A 19,155-nucleotide genomic window follows, 5' to 3' on the forward strand; every position below is an offset into this window, starting at 1 on the left:
TGTAGGTGCAATCCTCCAAGCTAGCAGCAGACTCTTTGATCTAACAGGAGAGATAGCCTTGGGATCATCCACAGTAGGCTAACTAAAGGGATTTTGCAAGACAAGTTTCTGGCACACCATCGTCTCCTGGCTGTGGACTTGTGTGACAAAGTGGGGCTTTTTCTTGTCTTTTTTTCTTGATTTTTCCAATGGTTTGCATGCAGAGGGGGACGCACTTTCCCTGGGTGTTACTGGTTTAACGAGGTGATGGGAGAGGGAGTTGGTTGTTACAGAGGACCATCAACAGAACTTGGGACCCCAGCCTGGACCCAAATGGCCTGGAGGATGGGGACCCCAGCAACTGGTGACCTGGTGACCGGGAGGCCCAGATCAGGAGTCACAGACTGTTCTGGCCAGTGTGGGGGACAATGGGCTGCGAAGAGAGGACCCTGGTGACCTGACCAGTTGGTTCCAGCCAGAGGGGTGCAAAGGACAGCTCAGGCAACCCTGTTTACCTGGATAGAAGACAAAGGAACAAAGCGGGGCTTGGGGGCGGTGATATCAGATGCCCAGTTGGGAAGCAGGGGGGCTCTGGACTGAAGAGAGAGATCAGGCAGAGCCCACTTGGATGCAGGGGAGACTTACATGTGCTGTGTTCAGGGAGGCCAGGCCTGAGGACCCTGAGAGTTTCCTATGCTGTGTTGAGACACTCAATAAACCTGCCTGTTTTACGCTGGCTGAGAGTCTCTCCCGTCTAGAGAACAGAGTTGCATTATTCCCTCTGGGAGTGGAGGCCCCAGGGGCCCAGAGCGAGTGGACTTCCTGAGGGGGGCCATGGTGAGAGACAGGCATGCTAAAGAAGCTCAGAGAAGTGCGGTTCCAGGAGGCAGAGGGGCTTAACCCCCCAAGAGAGAGTGGACCCCGGAGAAGGGCTGTCACACTGAAAGGGGTTCTCCCCGGGAACCATATGGGGCGAAGAGTGGGCATGACCTGTGAGTCCATGACAACTTGATCCTGCCCCATGGAAGCTGAAGAGAGTTCAGCCATTATAGTGGGAGCAGGATCAGGACCTAACCAATAAACTCACTGTCAGGCATTATGCCCATTCTTCCTCCATGTTTTCCAGACCTTCTTTGTGTTGATCAAGGATCACAAAAACAATCTGCTGAATAAGTTACACAATGAAAAGAAATGGGCTGGATAATGAATTTGTCAAATATTACTCAGAAGGAATTGCTCCATGAAGGGCAGTATGGTCCAGTGAATGGATCCAAAGAAAACCTGGGTTTTCTATTCCCACCTCTGCCAATGACTGGCTGTATCCCTTCATCTCTGCTTGCTCTCCCCCACTTTATCTTTTCTATTTAGATTGTAAACTCTTTGAGGCAGGGACTATTTAAACAGCACCTAGCACAATGGGGCTCCAATCTGAAATGGGGCCTTGAACTGCTACTGTAATAAGCAAAATGCTGCTGTTACTGAAAACTAGTGCTGGTTTTAAAAAAACAAAAAAATCCAGTGAAAATTTTTCAGCAGGAGCAACAACAACAAAGTTCTAGTTTTTTCTTAGCAGTTTTTCTGGTTTTCACAAGAAAATATCAAAACAACATGGATCACAATTTTCATGACAATTTAAACTGAAATTGTTTCGTATCTGACAGGTTTCAGAGTAGCAGCCGTGTTAGTCTCTATTCGCAAAAAGAAAAGGAGGACTTGTGTCACCTTAGAGATTAACAAATTTATTTGAGCATAAGCTTTCGTGAGCTACAGCTCACTTCATCGTATGCATTCAGCATGCATTCAGCTTGTGCTCAAATAAATTTTGAGATTTTCATTGGGACAGTTTGAACAGATCTATTTAAAAGTTTTATTTTGGCTGCGTAAGAAAGTCAGGATGAGACCCAGTTCTTTTTTATCCATATTTCACCCATGAGAAATAAAAAATGGAAAACCTCTGCACCTCAAAAAATGCCAATAGATAGAAGAGGAAAAAATGTTCCAAAATACTATAAAAGTGGCTACAATTGCTATGTTCCTGGCAAAAATTATATTTTTAAAAAATAAGCACCCAGCTTTTTTTTTCTTTTACAAAACAATCGTATCACAAATTTTCAAAGTTAAAAGTAATATACATGAAACACTACGCAAATGCAAATATTTTACACACATATGACTAAAAAGAAAAGGAGGACTTGTGGCACCTTAGAGACTAACAAGTTTATCTGAGCATAAGTTTTCGTGAGCTACAGCTCACTTCATCGGATGCATGCAGTGGAAAATACAGTGGGGAGATTTTATATACACAGAGAACATGAAACAATGGGTGTTACCATACACACTGTAAGGAGAGTGATCAGGTAAGGTGAGCTATTACCAGCAGGAGGGAGGGCGGGGAGGACCTTTTGTAGGAGAATCCAGGTGGGCCATTTCCAGCAGTTGACAAGAACGTGAGAGGAACAGTACGGAGGGAGGGAGGGGATAAACATGTGGAAATAGTTTTACTTGTTTATTCCCCCCACCCTACTGTTCCTCACACATTCTTGTCAACTGCTGGAAATGGCCCACCTTGATTCTCACTACACAAGTCCTCCCCCCCACCCCGGCTCTCCTGCTGGTAATAGCTCACCTTACCTGATCACTCTCATTACAGTGTGTATGGTAACACCCATTGTTTCATGTTCTCTGTGTATATAAAATCTCCCCACTGTATTTTCCATTGAATGCATCCAATAAGTGAGCTGTAGCTCACAAAAGCTTGTGCTCAAATAAATTGGTTAGTCTCTAAGGTACCACAAGTCCTCCTGTTCTTTTTGCGGATGCAGACTAACACGGCTGCTACTCTGAAACGCATATGACTGCAGCACCACCCATTCATAAATTATACTTAACACCTATTAATTCTGTAATCAATTATAAGTAAAAGCAAGTTAGGGGCCTTTTTGCTGGGATTCTTATTAGCTTACCTTTGATGCTGCAGCTGCAGTCAGCTGTAATTAGCTTTTATCTCCCTCTTTAAAATTTGGCTGGTGATCCTCCAAATGGAGAAGTATAGCTAAATATAAACCAGCCCTTAAGCTAATGTCTTAAAAATTTAAAATCTGGGAATTTGCAAAACTTCTGATTTTCAATGTGTGGCCATTTTCTATCTCCTCAATGAGTTGCACATACATTTTTCTTCTTAAATTTTAAATGCACCCTATGTGAAAATTTCTCTCTTGGCTGGCTTGCTTCCATTTCTCCAAATAGAAACATCTTTCAGAAAGGCCTGCTGAGCTCCTTAAATTATTCTGTGCTGTTGTTCATCATGAATGTAGAAGCACATACTTAATACAAATCAAAGGTATCTGATAAAGACAAGCCATGAAGGAAGAAAAAACATTGGTCATATATTTGAGGACCCTGTAAAAATGACCTCAATTAGATTTTTCAGACATATTGCAATTTGAGGCTTCAGTATCTTAGAACCTGCTAAGACTAGAGGCAAGCACTTGTATCTAGGGAGATGGCTCCCTTTTCAATGGTATAAATATCCTGGAGCTCAGACCTCAAACCTGCTCCTGTTTCTGGACTGACTGTTGTCTGCAATATTTTGCAGAAAAAAAATTAAAAACCATTTCTTTCTGCAATCAACCATAAAAGATGATAAAAAGAAGATTCCACTTAAGTTGAAGAAGAAATGGACTGCTTTTACTAAGCTGTTACTTTGGATAAGTGCTATTTTTATTGTTAACATAAACTGCAGATGTAATCCATTTCCACTGACTTTGAGATACAGAATGCTATAGTCGTGATGGCAGTAAGGTACTGTATGCATCACTGGATTAACACATGATCCCCTGCAGACACAACACACTAAGTTAAGCACTTACTGCTTTCACCCACAGGGTTTCAGTGACTACATGAAGTTCTTTCTTCACATAAGTGTACTGTATGTCTTTGCTAGAAAACTGGTTGGAAATTTTTCAGTGTCTTTTTTTTTTTTTTTGGGTTGAAAAATACTGATTCATTGAAACCGAAGCTTTTCGTGAGAAAAGTTTCCACAAAACTTTTGTCAGGACGGTTTCTCAGGTCCAGGATGGAACTTCTGATCAAGCCTAGGGAGAGAAAGAGCCTGGTGGTTAGAGCACTTACCTGGGCTAGAGAAGACCCAGTTTCAAATCCCTACTCCCATTCAGAAGAGCAGGAAGTTGAACCTAGGACTCCTGTGTGCCCGGTGAGTGCCTTAACTTCCAGCCTGTTCTTGTCTCTGTGTTTGTTTATGGACTTTTCTGTGGGAAAAAAAATGAAAGGTCTTGGTTTTATCTCCCTGAGAAACAGACAATATTCTGAAATCTCAAATATTTTCACGAGATTGGAAAACTATTTTCTCTCCAGCTCTACTTCACTAGCCTGGGTCTGGTCAGGCAAACATGGGGTGTATTTGAGCCTCCAGGATCTGAACACTGCCAAAATTGTGATCTTAATGGCTCCGATTCAGGGAACCATTTACACATCTGCTTAATGTTAAGTACATGCTGAAGCACTTCCCTAATTAGGGTGGCTTTCCGGGATCAGCCCAAATCAGTCACTCTCCTCTTTTCCTGTTGCATCTCTGGAATCCCACCCATACTCATGTGGCCTGATTTCCAAAGGGAATGAGCACATTTAGCTGCCTATGATTTTGATGGTATTTGTGGATATTTAGCACTTTTGAATAGGAGGCCACTACTGTGTGGAACAAAAAATAAGCTTCCAGGAGCGTTCTTCTGTTTAACTAGATCCCCAGCACTCCGGCTGTGATAATCTAAGCATCATATTCAACTTTCTTAGAGTTCTACACTCTCACACGAGTGTATTCGTATACATCCCTGGACCACTCCATCTCACTTAGTAGACTCTAATATATGGACCTGCTATGCTAGTATGTATGGGTCCAACTGTACAGTCAGATATACATGTACAGTTCCCATTAACTTCAATGGGAGATGTGCGGCTGTATTTGAGGAAAGAATTGGGCTCTGTGTTAACTACTGGCTCCTAGAATCTTTTCTCCTGGAGAGACCTCAGCACTTTAATCCCATTCTGCTCCTAAATCACAGTGTTTGTGAGTGGATGAGACCTAGAGGAGAAAAATCACCAGCTCAGAAATACTGTAATTTGGAACTTTTAGCCCCACATGGGGTGCAGATCTAATGCTATGCTACAAAACCAACCCCAGTGGCATGAGCTACTTCCTGTTGTGATTACAGAGCGAAGTAGCTGCACTGAGATATTTCTACTCTGTAAAAATAGCACCCGAGCACATAAATACTGGGAAGATGACATCCCCGTCAATGGAAAAACAAGGTGAAAACTAGGTGAAGAAACAAATCTTAGCCATTCTTCATCCATAGATGCCCCTATTTTATAAAAAAAATCTGTTTCCAGGTGATAGCAGGCATGTTATTTAGGGAAGACAACTTTATTGGAAAGCCAGTTTGGGATATATTTCCATTTGATTTTATCACAGCATTTGAGAAATTACGGTAAGCGATAGCAATTGCCTAAATCTTCAACTTTAGACGTAATTCTGCATCATTATCATCAAGATGTACCACTTAAGGATCTCAGACAGGGAACAAGGCACCAACATAGCAGGCAAAGTACACGCAAACAACATACGCACTGTTCCTGCCCCAGAAAGCTCAATAGATCCATTAACATTAATAAGACGAGTGACATGCTGAAGGTCTGCAAGACCAGGCATTAATCTTCACTGACACAAAGTTATTCCTCTTGACAAATAATGAGTCTGTTTTATCCCATAAGCATCCTTAATACTTTATTTGAGTACATACCAGAAAAGCGAGGGCAGCAAAAATAACTTGCCTGTTGCCAAATGCTGGAAAACAGAAGGAAATAATAAGTTACACTTTAGTCTATGTGCATGGTTCACTATAGGTAAAGTTCACCCTGGTGCAGAGTGCTAGAAATGCTTATGTCCCTCAGGGACTTTGCACAAGGGTGAATTTCACCCACATTGTCTGAGCATTATGCAGATAACAAATGTATTTGGTCAACGCCAGTCTCTTTGTCACTAATTAATAGTGATACATAGAGCACCTTTTACCCATAGATCTTTACAAAAGAGGCAAGCATCATTCTCCCCATTTTACAGATGGGGGAGTGAGGCACAGAGACATGCTTAAGGTCATCCAAAGGCTAATGGCAGTAGTGGGACTAGAAGCCAAATCTTCTGCTTCCAATAGAGGTGTTTTAATCAGCTAGTCCGCACTGCCTTAACTATTAATGAAGCTGAGATGTATCCTGCCCTTCCTTTTTTGTAGCACTAAGGCATCATATATCAAGTACCAGCAACTCAGCCAGATCACCTCAATAAATACATTTAGTCCCTACAATGTTCAGCTACCCAACCCTGCATTTCCGTACCCCTTTGGTATCCATGCATCATGATAGTGTTACATCATGAACATCGCAGAGGGTTGCAGCCTTCCTCCAGAGCTTCAATCATAGTTTTAGGCGCACAGAGCATGTTCACTGTCATTGAAACTGCAGATCCTTCCCGTGTCATAGAATCATAGACTATCAGGGTTGGAAGGGACCTCAGGAGGTCATCTACTCCAACCCCCTGTCCTACCTTTCCTCCTTCCCAAACCCAGCTTGTCTCAACTTGGGCTGACACGCAGCTCCTCAGTTGTGCAAGGGTGACGTGCCATGACAGCAGCTGCCAGGACGGCCAGCACAGCTGCCACTGCTGCTGAGCATGTGTCTGCTAATTAGATGTTCTTCTGGGTTCCCTTTTCAACCTAGCTCAACTCATTATACCTGCATGCTATTCCCCAGTCAGCTGTGTGTCACCAAATTAACTGTCTCTTGGTCTGAGACTCAGGGGTCTGCCCATGTATATTTCCCAAAAGGAAGGGGCTGACATTCATATCATTCTTTGCTGAATCATCGGAGTATGGTACCATCCAGCTCACTGAGGTTTACTACAGAAGCATCATTTCAAGAGCAGTAGTTTTAGGAATAAGAGCACCCGATGTGGAGATGACCTCCACTGAGAACTGTAGAAGGAATAGACAAAATGGCCATCATTTGGAATTAGATACTCAGCGTATTCTAAGGGGAAAAAAAAAACATGTGTTTCAAATAAATACTTGCGTTCAGTGCCTGCTGATTCAATGACCCAGAATCTAAGAGTTCGTTTTCACACAGAAGTTCAATCCACCACTGCCATTTCCACACAAACTTAAAAGGTCATTTGAAGAAATGCCATTTTTCAAAATGAAATGTGATGATTTTTTAAAATTGAACATATGCCATTTATGAACTTTAAAAAAAAAAATCCCACTGTGACACTAATCTGAGTAATTGAAATTGGCAGGGCAAATCCTGTATTCTCCCAAAACCCACAGACAGTGTCCTGACAACACACATACCAAAAAAAAAAAAAGAAAAGAAAAGAAAAGGAGAAGTACAAAGATGAAGTGCCAGCAAAATGAAAGAGCCAAAGGAAGGTGCGACAACCAAGCACATGAATAGAAGAAAGCACTGAGGGTTATGCCTGAACACAAAAAAGAAACAAAGGAAGTTCAATGACTTGACAAAAAACATCCAGAAAGACTAGTGATGCAACAATGATGAATGAAGACTGTACACGAAAAAGAAAAGGAAAAAATTAAGATTTTTTTCCCCCAGTGTTGCTGCAAATATTTGATAAAGCCTTCTTGGGTTCACAAACCTTTTCGTTTTCATATATCAAGCAAGAATGTTCTCATTTGAAAATACTCATCCAGCTCTTATCCCCTTGTATATTTTTAATGTAAACATATTGCAGAGGTGAGAATAATACTTATCACACTGTTTCTTTCAATTGGCTAATATTTCATGTTCACAAAACTCAGTGATGATTAAGCTGGGTTAAACAGTAACATATGTTCACAGCCATAGTACAAGAGGGATGCTTACATTAATCTTTCTACTGACAAATAATGCAAGCCTATGCTTTGTACAGGCAAATGGTCTGATCCTACTTCTATTGAAGTCAAGGCCCAAACTTCCACTGATTTCAATGAGCGTAAGATTGGACCCAGAAAGATTTAAAAAAAAAATGTCATTTCCATGGTACATACATGGTGGAGTGTATCGGGGGTGATTGACATAGTAAGCAATCCAAGAAGTGAATCCCCAGTAAAAGGCACAGCCCTGGAATAGGGAAAAAAAAAAGAAAAAGATACATTTTAGGAGGAAAAATTACAGGTAAATTCAAATTATAACTTAATATACATTTTCTAGCGGCAGTGCTCCAAGTCCAGATGACTACAGTGCTTTTTAAAGATGATTCATTAATAAAAATTAATTTTTATTCTTCCCTCTTAAGAATTATTAAGTCCAAATTGGAAATTAGAAGCAGATTTTTAACAGCGATTTAAATGACTCTTGGCCTGTTCCTAGAGCATCGCCACTTTTGTGCTTTCCCTTACCAAGGGATCGCGGTAAATCAATGATCTAGCCCAATAAAAGGAGTGTTTATCAGAGTGCTATGGTACAGGCATATTCCTTCTGACTCATACAGATCTAAAATCTATTTGTAAGAGATGATTGTAGCTAGGTTCAGCTTGTCAATCTGTAATTTGTTTTCAGCCCCTATGTTCCAAACTGAGATAGCAATGGTCATACACAGGTAAAACTTCAAAGGCAATAAAAAGCAAATCACAAAGAAGTACATATGCAAATAAGTTCCCTTTTGGGGACTACACTGGGTGGAATATTATTCCTGGATAAAGTATTACCGGTTGTGACAAAGCTTTTTATGTGCTATTCGTCCAACATCAGTAACTCTTGTAGAGTCACTTATTCAGCAAATGTGTGTTTCTTTGGGTAAAATGCATTAGCATTTTAAATCTCCCACACACATTTTTGTGGAACTGAGTTAACATTTATTAATTATTGTAATTTATTTGTCTTGCCATAGTAGCGTGAGCATTACTGGTCATGGACCAGGATCCCCTTGCGCTAGGTGTGGTAAAAACACAAAAGAAAAAGACAGTCCCGGCCTCAAAGATCTTTTATCTACAGCTAATGTTTTCTTGATGTTATCTTAGATGTCTATCACTTCTTTCAACAAGAAGAACCCCAAAGTACTTTACTGGGCATTAATTCCATTCCAGAGGTTCCTTGCAACCTGCAGTCAATGGGACTCAATATAGGAATGAAGTGCAACCCAAATGGAGTTTGTTGCAGGACTGGCTCTTATGGATCTGATCTGGCCCTGATGGGGGCAGGTGCAGTTCCACTGAAATTAACTCAGTTGCACTGTACCTAATCCTATGTATTCAGCATCACTTCGTCCACCTGTGAGAGAGAGCCATTTCTGCAGATGGAGCATGGCAGTTGCTTGATGGTGACTGAAGAAAACCCCATTGAACTGAAATGATGGGGGTGAAAGAAAGGGTACCATATAATGATCCAGTTGTAATCTTGCATAGATGCCCTGGTGAATACTTTACTTCTTACCAAAACTACCACAGGATCTAATTCTCATCAGTGCCTAAATGACAGTGAAAATCAGTGTTCCTCCCAAGTGCCTATGTCCCTTTGGAAAGTTACAGGTGCTTTTGGGACTCTTACCTCATATTCTGAGGTGCTATTTTCATTAAGACCTCAAGTTTACATCTCATTTGAAAGTTAACATCCTCCTCAGCACATGCCCACTAAACCTTATCTCCTTCCTTGCTTGGGTCAAAGGGGTCTGTCTGCAGAGCCAAACCTTTTCTTCTCGACTACAAAGCTTAAACATATCTGAAAGACGTTTCGTTTAACGTTCCCTATTGCTCCTCATGCTTAGCTACAGCTTACTTCATAATGCAGCAGCTGGAGCAAGAGGAAGGATGGAGTTTTGCTTACAGTGCCCGACAAATGCTTTGGAGACCTTAATTCTATTCATCTATCTATCGCTGCATCCCCATGTGACTTTGGGAAAGTCACATGATGTTCTCCCTGCTTCAGCCTCCCATCTCTAAAATAAGGATAATAATCCTTCAGTTGCATTTTCTCTTTAGAGTGTAACCTCTTCAAGGCAGGGACTGTCTCTGACTTTACGTTTGCTCAGCAAGTATCACAGTAGAGTCGGATTTTAGTTGTGAACTCCAGCTGTTAACATAATACGGATAACGGCAAACCAATACCATTCCGTCAGAGAAATGCTACGCCCTCTGAAGGCGGGATCCTGAGGTGGTTTAAATACTGTAAAGGGAACATAATTACTGGGCCTGGAAAACAAATGAATTTTCTTTCCCTGTCATTGTTCTGGGCCCCGTTAGCATGAGGTCCTTCTCTATATTGAATAGAATGATAAATATAATTGTCACCTTTATCATATTTTTTAGAGGCGTGTGCCCTCCGGAAATCTTGTGAACAAATAATGTCTCCAGAAGATGTCTGACATAGTGTAAACAATGACAGAAGCAGGCCAAGCTGGAAAAACAATGAAAAAAGGGGAATGAAGATACATGAAGGATGGGTGGTGAGGTCGTTTTTTTTCTTCTTTTTTAAACAAAACAACAACAAAAACTGCCCACGCACTTTCTGCTACATCACCCTTTATTTTCACATAAAGAATAAGGACTGATAGTTTAGAACTGAAGAGTCACACTTGAAATCTCTGGGCATAGACTTTGCCTTCGCAAAAGCAACTGAATCCTGATATTCATGGAATCGTTTTCACAGAGTTATATAACATTGTATCCATTTTACCGTGGAAGCAACATATTTTACCCACCTTGAATTAAAAAGGACACAGCAGGCTCAGAATGTAATGTACAGCTATGACAGTCGATTAAAACAGGACAGCTGTGTATACAAGCAGACGCCTGCAATGCTTCCAACAGACGTCTCACACATTTTAGGGATATCTTAATGCTCTCGTAGGATGTGTCTGACATTTGAAAACATTCTGAATGGTTTGCTTGCCCTTTAGTAAGTACAGTAGCTGCACAGAGGTAGTTTGTATTTCATTTCCTTGCGGAGTCAAAACAAGATTTTGCTGCAAAGTGAATCCATTGCAATGGCTTTTTTTGTTCCACGTTACAATGGAACAAGATAATTGTTATAGAATTTATTACACTGATTCCCTTTTGAGGAGGATTATGAAACAACCACCAGCACTTCTGATTTGCTTCAGAGAACGAGCTGCAGCTCATAAAGATTGGGTTTAAAAAACAAATGTCAAGAGTGATTCATGGCAGCATTTTATCTTGGTTGTATTTACTGTACTAGCTGTGTCTGTCTCATTGAAAGCCAATTATGAGACATAAATGAAAAGTGATGTTCAGTGTGTGAAGTTTCAAATACTTTGGCCACCGTACAAAATTCCCAATACAAGTCAAAGATTAAACAATTTTGAAGTAATTAAATCAGCAAGGTTTGAGCTTAGGAAAATCAGGTAATTAACGACTGTGCAGAAGGCTGAATCACACTTTCCTTCTTGTCAAGAATTTTAAAAACATTTGGCTTACATCAGGAACCACAACTAAATAGCTTTTAAAGGATTCGCAAAAAGACTCTCTGCATCCCAGCCCCCAGATAAATAATGCAGATATTTTGACCTCTCTTCTATTAAAACCCTCTATCTCCTGTTGAATGTACAACCCAGAGGAGAACCCACATGTTACTTGGTCTTTTGGCACTGTGTTACTCAAGAATTATTCTGGGTTCTATGCACAGGTCTCCCAACTCAATCTTTCTGTGCCTTATTTCCCCATCTCCCTCCCAGTCTATGATATTACTTCCTTCCTCCCAACCTTTCTCTCGCTTGTCTATTTAGATTCCCCCGATCCTACACCCGATAGCACACAAAAGGACTGCTGTGCCCATGGGCTGCTCTGCTGAATATTTTTTTATTAGTAGCTCAGCAACTGTTATTAAGCTCCTTCAGAACTCTTGGATGGATCCCATCTGGTCCAGGTTGAACTTTTAGAGTGAGATTTTCAAAAGTACCTACAGGATTTAGGAGCATGTGCCTCATTCAATCAGAGCCTTGCACTTAAATTTCTTAGATCCTTTTGAAAAACTTTCCATTTATTCATCACTTTGTTTCTGAATGTTCTCCTCTGACAATGCTTCTTCTTTACTACCTGAAAAGAGCAGATCTGGGTATCCTCTTTGCTGAAGACTGATGCCATTAATCTTATAAGACCATCCTTTATGCTGTGGTCCTGATCCTGAATTCATTTGGTTACTGGGAGGTACTCTGGTCTAATGGATAGGGGGCACAGGACTGAGGACCTGGAGTCTATTCCTCGTTCTGCCACTGATCTATTGCATGACCTTGGGTGAGTCACTTCCCACCTGTGTTTCCCATCACACCTTTCCTCTGGCTTGTCTATTTAGATATAAACTATTCAGGGCAGGAACTGTCTCCCACTGTGCGTAAACACACACACACAATGCCGAATGCAACAGGGTTCCATTTTGGGGTGGGACCGCATGGTACTACTGTAATACAAATAATAATTAACAATAACAACAACAACCTGAAACTCTCATTGACTTCAGAGAGGAGAGGTTTGGATGTGGAAGGAATGTAGGGTCAAGCCCTCTCTGGGCTCTAGCATTAAGAAACAACAGTCTCGTCATCCATTCATCTGGAACATTTAATGGCTTACCGTCCTGCATGACTTTGGTTCATGCACTTACTGAACTACTGGGTGGCGGAAGCTCTCCATATTCTCCTCTTCAGCATAAATACTTGAGAGACGAATGTAAAAGAGCAAGTAGATTAGTAGAGGCCCACTGTATTCAGTCAGAAAAACCTAGAAATGAAAAAAAGACTTCTCAGGGTGGGGAATTGAACAACAAAGGAATAATAATAAGAAGAAGTATCTAAGTATTTGATCTGCCATGGCAAAGGGCCCACTGGTACACCACAGCTTGACTACTGTGTGCAGATGTGGTCACCCCATCACAAAAAAAAAATATTGGAATTGAAAAAGGTTCAGAAAAGTGCAACAAAAATTATTAGGGGTACGGAACAGCTTCCGTATGAGGAGAGATGAATAAGACTGGGACTTTTCAGCTTGGAAAAGAGACAACTTGGGGCAGAGGAGAGATAGGATAGAGGTCTATAAAATCATGACTGGTGTGGAGAAAGTAAATAGGAAGTGTTATTTACTCCTTCCCAGAACACTAGAAATAGGGGTCATGAAATAAAATTAATAGGCAGCAGGTTTAAAACAAACAAAAGGAAGTGTTTCTCATACAAAGTGCAGTTAACCTGTGGAACCCTTTGTCAGAGGATGTTGTGAACACCAAGACTATAAAAGTGTTCAAAAAAGAGCTAGATAAATTCATGGAGATTAGGTCCATCAATGTCTATTAGCCAGGATGGACAGGGATGGTGTCCCTAGCCTCTGTTGCCAGAAGCTGGGAATGGACAACAGGGGATGGATCACTCAATTACCTGTTCTGTTCATTCCCTCTGGGGCACCTGGCATTGGCCACTATTGGAAGACAGGATACTGGGCTGGATGAACCTTTGATCTGACCCAGTATGGCTGTTCTTATGCCAATGCAAAGCCAAAACATCCCTCAAGTCCGGGGATCAGCTCTGACCATTTTTTTCAACTGGAAAATGTTTGAAAAAAGTTTCCAAATTGTCAAAAGGTTTCATTTCTGGTTCAAAAATAACTTTTCATTTCAAAACTTGAGCTAATTATCATACAAGCAAATGGGAGAAAAAAAAAACCCTCAAAAATGGTTGAAATTGAAACAAAGTGATTTAACTGACCGAACCTGAAATCTGAGTTTGGATTTTTGCTTCATAAAAATTTGCAAGATTTTGACTTTTCATTCTAATTCGGAACAGTAAACAACAATTATCACTGGATGGGAAAACTCTTTCCCACCCAGCACTAGTTATTACAACATTCTTCAACTAGCCATTTATAGCTCATTGACATATAAAGTCTGGGGGCCCGTCCTGCAGTCCTTATTCAGTGAAAGCCTCCACCAAAATCACTGAAGAGGGATTGCACTCCCAAGCCTTGGAGTGGAATGTACGCAGACAGGCAACAGAGGTCTATAAGGAACAACACCTTTTTCCAAAGAAAAATAACTCCTCCTTCTCTCAGAGTCTGCTGTGTCTACACTCGGGGGCTCTGCTGACGTAGCTCCACAATTCTGAGAGGAAAGGACATTCAGCAAGGGAACAGGGGGTATCCTGGCTCTGTCCCCTCTCTGCCCCACTCACCAGCCACAGTAGGTGCCTGGGCACACGGGGGGGGGGGGGGGGGGGGGTTGTTCTCCCATCACTAATCCACCTCCGCGAGAGGTGGGAGCTAGGTCGGCAGAAGAACTGTACTGTCTATCCCGGGGGTTCAGTCAGCACAGCTGGGTCTCTCAAAAGTGTGGATTGTTAACACCCCTTGGAGATGTAGCTATGCTGAGGTAAGTGTTCAGTGTAGACCAGCCTTTAGGCTAGGTGTATACCACAGAGCTAATGCCAGCATAGCTATGTCAGCAGAGCCCCCAGTGTAGACACAGCATACTCTGAGAGAAGGAGAAGTTCTGCCGTGTAGGAACCTCCCCAGCTGACATTACCTATGCTGACAGAAATCACTTTCTGTCGGCATAGGTGTGTCTACACTGGGGACTTTGTCAGCATGGCTATGTTGCTGGGTTTGTGGGTTTTTTCACACCCCTGCCTGACACATCTATGCCGGTATATGTTTTAAGTGTAAACCAGGCCGTACTCCTGCCCCACAGCAAGGGGAAAGCCGGGAAGTCATTGGGTTGACTTGGGGGGGGGAATAGTCAGAGGGCTTGTCTACACTGAAAATGCTATAGCTGTGTCACTATAGCGCTTCAGGGATAACACCACTTATGCCAACAGGAGGGGTTTTCCCATCGGCGCAGGTACTCCACCTCCCTGAGAGACGGTAGTTAGGCTGCCTGGAGAAATCTCCCTTTGGCGTAGCGCTGTCTACACTGGGGGTTAGGCAACAAAGTTATACCAGCCTAATTTCCTAGTGTAGACCAGGGCTCACTCACACTCCATTCTCTATTCTCTCCATTGGGCAATGCAGCTATGTATCGCCCTTTTCTCAGGGCAGATTGTAAAGTTACAGTCCAGCTCATGGAAAATAGCCTTCCATTAATATTGACACAAAGTTTTTTAGAGAATCCCTGCTGGGGGAAATATAATGTGACCAGAACAACGAGGAGCATGGATCTGATTGTCTAGCCTCTCTGGAATGAAATTCCAGATTAAAACCATGTTGTACTACACATGTACAAGAGATTGCAATGAGCAAATTGTAACTCAAGTGCATAACACTGTGGAAAGGAGTTTATATGTTCATAACTAATGGACTATTTAGCTTAAAGGTGGCTGTTTGCAGTGCTTTAGAACTCTACATGTTAAATGCCTGTGGTTTAAATGAATTTAATTTTGAATAGCTTTCTCCAAATAGTGCTTGGCAATCCCTCAGTGGACCCCCTCCCCCCATGCATTGTTTTTGAAATCTATCTTTAGCAGTGCTTATAAATGACCGCAACAGAGAGACTTTCTCTGAAGAGAGGGAAGAGCATCTTTGCCAGCAGGCTGGCTAACCTAGTGAGGAGGGCTTTAAACTAGATTCACCGGGGGAAGGAGACCAAAGCCCTGAGGTAAGTGGGAAAGCGGGATACCGGGAGGAAGCACAGGCAGGAATGTCTGTGAAGGGAGGGCTCCTGCCTCATACTGGGAATGAGGAGCGATCAACAGATTATCTCAAGTGCTTATATACAAATGCACAAAGCCTTGGAAACAAGCAGGGAGAACTGGAGGTCCTGGTGATGTCAAGGAACTATGACGTGATCGGAATAACAGAGACTTGGTGGGATAACTCACATGACTGGAGTACTGTCATGGATGGTTATAAACTGTTCAGGAAGGACAGGCAGGGCAGAAAAGGTGGGGGAGTAGCACTGTATATAAGGGAGCAGTATGACTGCTCAGAGCTCCGGTACGAAACTGCAGAAAAACCTGAGTGTCTCTGGATTAAGTTTAGAAGTGTGTGCAACAAGAGTGATGTAGTGGTGGGAGTCTGCTATAGACCACCGGACCAGGGGGATGAGGTAGATGAGGCTTTCTTCCGGCAGCTCACGGAAGCTACTAGATCGCATGCCCTGATTCTCATGGGTGACTTTAATTTTCCTGATATCTGCTGGGAGAGCAATACAGCAGTGCATAGACAATCCAGGAAGATTTTGGAAAGCGTAGGTGACAATTTCCTGGCGCAAGTGCTAGAGGAGCCAACTAGGGGGGGCGCTTTTCTTGACCTGCTGCTCACAAACTGGGTAGAATTAGTGGGGGAAGCAAAAGTGGATGGGAATCTGGGAGGCAGTGACCATGAGTTGGTTGAGTTCAGGATCCTGACGCAGGGAAGAAAGGTAAGCAGCAGGATACGGACCCTGGACTTCAGGAAAGCAGACTTCGACTCCCTCAGGGAACGGATGGCCAGGATCCCCTGGGGGACTAACTTGAAGGGGAAAGGAGTCCAGGAGAGCTGGCTGTATTTCAAGGAATCCCTGTTGAGGTTACAGGGACAAACCATCCCGATGAGTCGAAAGAATAGTAAATATGGCAGGCGACCAGCTTGGCTTAATGGTGAAATCCTAGCGGATCTTAAACATAAAAAAGAAGCTTACAAGAAGTGGAAGGTTGGACATATGACCAGGGAAGAGTATAAAAATATTTCTCGGGCATGTAGGAATGATATCAGGAGGGCCAAATCGCACCTGGAGCTGCAGCTAGCCAGAGATGTTAAGAGTAACAAGAAGGGTTTCTTCAGGTATGTTGGCAACAAGAAGAAAGCCAAGGGAAGTGTGGGCCCCTTACTGAATGAGGGAGGCAACCTAGTGACGGAGGATGTGGAAAAAGCTAATGTACTCAATGCTTTTTTTGCCTCTGTTTTCACTAACAAGGTCAGCTCCCAGACTGCTGCGCTGGGCATCACAAAATGGGGAAGAGATGGCCAGCCCTCTGTGCAGATAGAGGTGGTTAGGGACTATTTAGAAAAGCTGGACGTGCACAAGTCCATGGGGCCGGACGAGTTGCATCCGAGAGTGCTGAAGGAATTGGCGGCTGTGATTGCAGAGCCATTGGCCATTATCTTTGAAAACTCGTGGCGAACGGGGGAAATCCCGGATGACTGGAAAAAGGCTAATGTAGTGCCAATCTTTAAAAAAGGGAAGAAGGAGGATCCTGGGAACTACAGGCCAGTCAGCCTCACCTCAGTCCCTGGAAAAATCATGGAGCAGGTCCTCAAAGAATCAATCCTGAAGCACTTGCATGAGAGGAAAGTGATCAGGAACAGCCAGCATGGATTCACCAAGGGAAGGTCATGCCTGACTAATCTAATCGCCTTTTATGATGAGATTACTGGTTCTGTGGATGAAGGGAAAGCAGTGGATTTATTGTTTCTTGACTTTAGCAAAGCTTTTGACACGGTCTCCCACAGTATTCTTGTCAGCAACTTAAGGAAGTATGGGCTGGATGAATGCACTATAAGGTGGGTAGAAAGCTGGCTAGATTGTCAGGCTCAATGGGTAGTGATCAATGGCTCCATGTCTAGTTGGCAGCCGGTATCAAGTAGAGTGCCCCAAGGGTCGGTCCTGGGGCCGGTTTTGTTCAATATCTTCATAAATGATCTGGAGGATGGTGTGGATTGCACTCTCAGCAAATTTGCGGATGATACTTAACTGGGAGGAGTGGTAGATACGCTGGAGGGGAGGGATAGGATACAGAAGGACCTAGATAAATTGGAGGATTGGGCCAAAAGAAATCTGATGAGGTTCAATAAGGATAAGTGCAGGGTCCTGCACTTAGGATGGACGAACCCAATGCACAGCTACAGACTAGGGACCGAATGGCTAGGCAGCAGTTCTGCGGAAAAGGATCTAGGGGTGACAGTGGACGAGAAGCTGGATATGAGTCAGCAGTGTGCCCTTGTTGCCAAGAAGGCCAATGGCATTTTGGGATGTATAAGTAGGGGCATAGCGAGCAGATCGAGGGACACGATCGTTCCCCTCTATTCGACATTGGTGAGGCCTCATCTGGAGTACTGTGTCCAGTTTTGGGCCCCACACTTCAAGAAGGATGTGGATAAATTGGAGAGAGTCCAGCGAAGGGCAACAAAAATGATTAGGGGTCTGGAACACATGAGTTATGAGGAGAGGCTGAGGGAGCTGGGATTGTTTAGCCTGCAGAAGAGAAGAATGAGGGGGGATTTGATAGCTGCTTTCAACTACCTGAAAGGGGGTTCCAAAGAGGATGGCTCTAGACTGTTCTCAATGGTAGCAGATGACAGAACGAGGAGTAATGGTCTCAAGTTGCAGTGGGGGAGGTTTAGATTGGATATTAGGAAAAACTTTTTCACTAAGAGGGTGGTGAAACACTGGAATGCGTTACCTAGGGAGGTGGTAGAATCTCCTTCCTTAGAGGTTTTTAAGGTCAGGCTTGACAAAGCCCTGGCTGGGATGATTTAACTGGGAATTGGTCCTGCTTCGAGTAGGGGGTTGGACTAGATGACCTTCTGGGGTCCCTTCCAACCCTGATATTCTATGATTCTATGATTCCTTGAGCGCTAATCTTTAAATTGGGATGGCTTTTATTTTGGGACACTAAAACTCTTCCCTTTTCCTCTGTTAGCTACTATGGGACAAATTCTCTGATAGTGTCAATCCACTAATGTCCCAATTGAGCATCCAATTCTATGTGGTGGCTTTGAAATTCTCAGCCGATAAATGTAAGGCTCAATTTTCAGAAGGTTTTGGTTAATTGAATTAGGCCTGTGCACAATTCCCCTCTCCCCAAGTGAGTGTTTCCCTAACCCGGTCCGGAAGTAGACAGGCGGGAAGAAGGAAAAAAGCTGAGTCTGTATAAAGGAGGGCACAGCCCGGGGGCAGAGAGGCCAGCGTGAGGTCTGGTCACCTCTTACATGCCACTTCATCCCCAAGTGAACTGAGGCTGCCAGAGTTTGTGGAGTGAATGGGTCTGGAATGTGAGGGGTCAAGACACCTTAAAAAAACAGTCTCACCATGGACTTCCCAGTGCAGCACGCCTGGGTGCAAGTGAGAATGATTATAAGTGATACTACAGTGACGCCTATCAGTCTGGGGGTCCCACTGTGCTAAGTGCAGTACAAACAAATCGTA

At 43.0% G+C, this 19,155-nt stretch overlaps 1 protein-coding gene across 1 annotated transcript in view; it reads right to left on the reverse strand.

Annotated features, from left to right (window-relative positions):
- The window catches only part of TECRL (trans-2,3-enoyl-CoA reductase like), a 123,124-nt gene that overhangs the window by 14,166 nt on the left and 89,803 nt on the right, over positions 1-19,155 (reverse strand). Inside the window, exons 5-8 of the mRNA XM_073340004.1 lie at positions 12,655-12,770; positions 10,329-10,434; positions 8,091-8,163; positions 5,796-5,839 (exon numbers count right to left, since the gene is read on the reverse strand). Of these exons, the coding sequence (XP_073196105.1) occupies positions 5,796-5,839; positions 8,091-8,163; positions 10,329-10,434; positions 12,655-12,770 (339 nt within the window). The remainder of the gene's footprint in view (positions 1-5,795; positions 5,840-8,090; positions 8,164-10,328; positions 10,435-12,654; positions 12,771-19,155) is intronic.

Source organism: Lepidochelys kempii, chromosome 4, assembly GCF_965140285.1.
Source record: "Lepidochelys kempii isolate rLepKem1 chromosome 4, rLepKem1.hap1, whole genome shotgun sequence".
Lineage (NCBI taxonomy): Eukaryota > Metazoa > Chordata > Testudines > Cheloniidae > Lepidochelys > Lepidochelys kempii.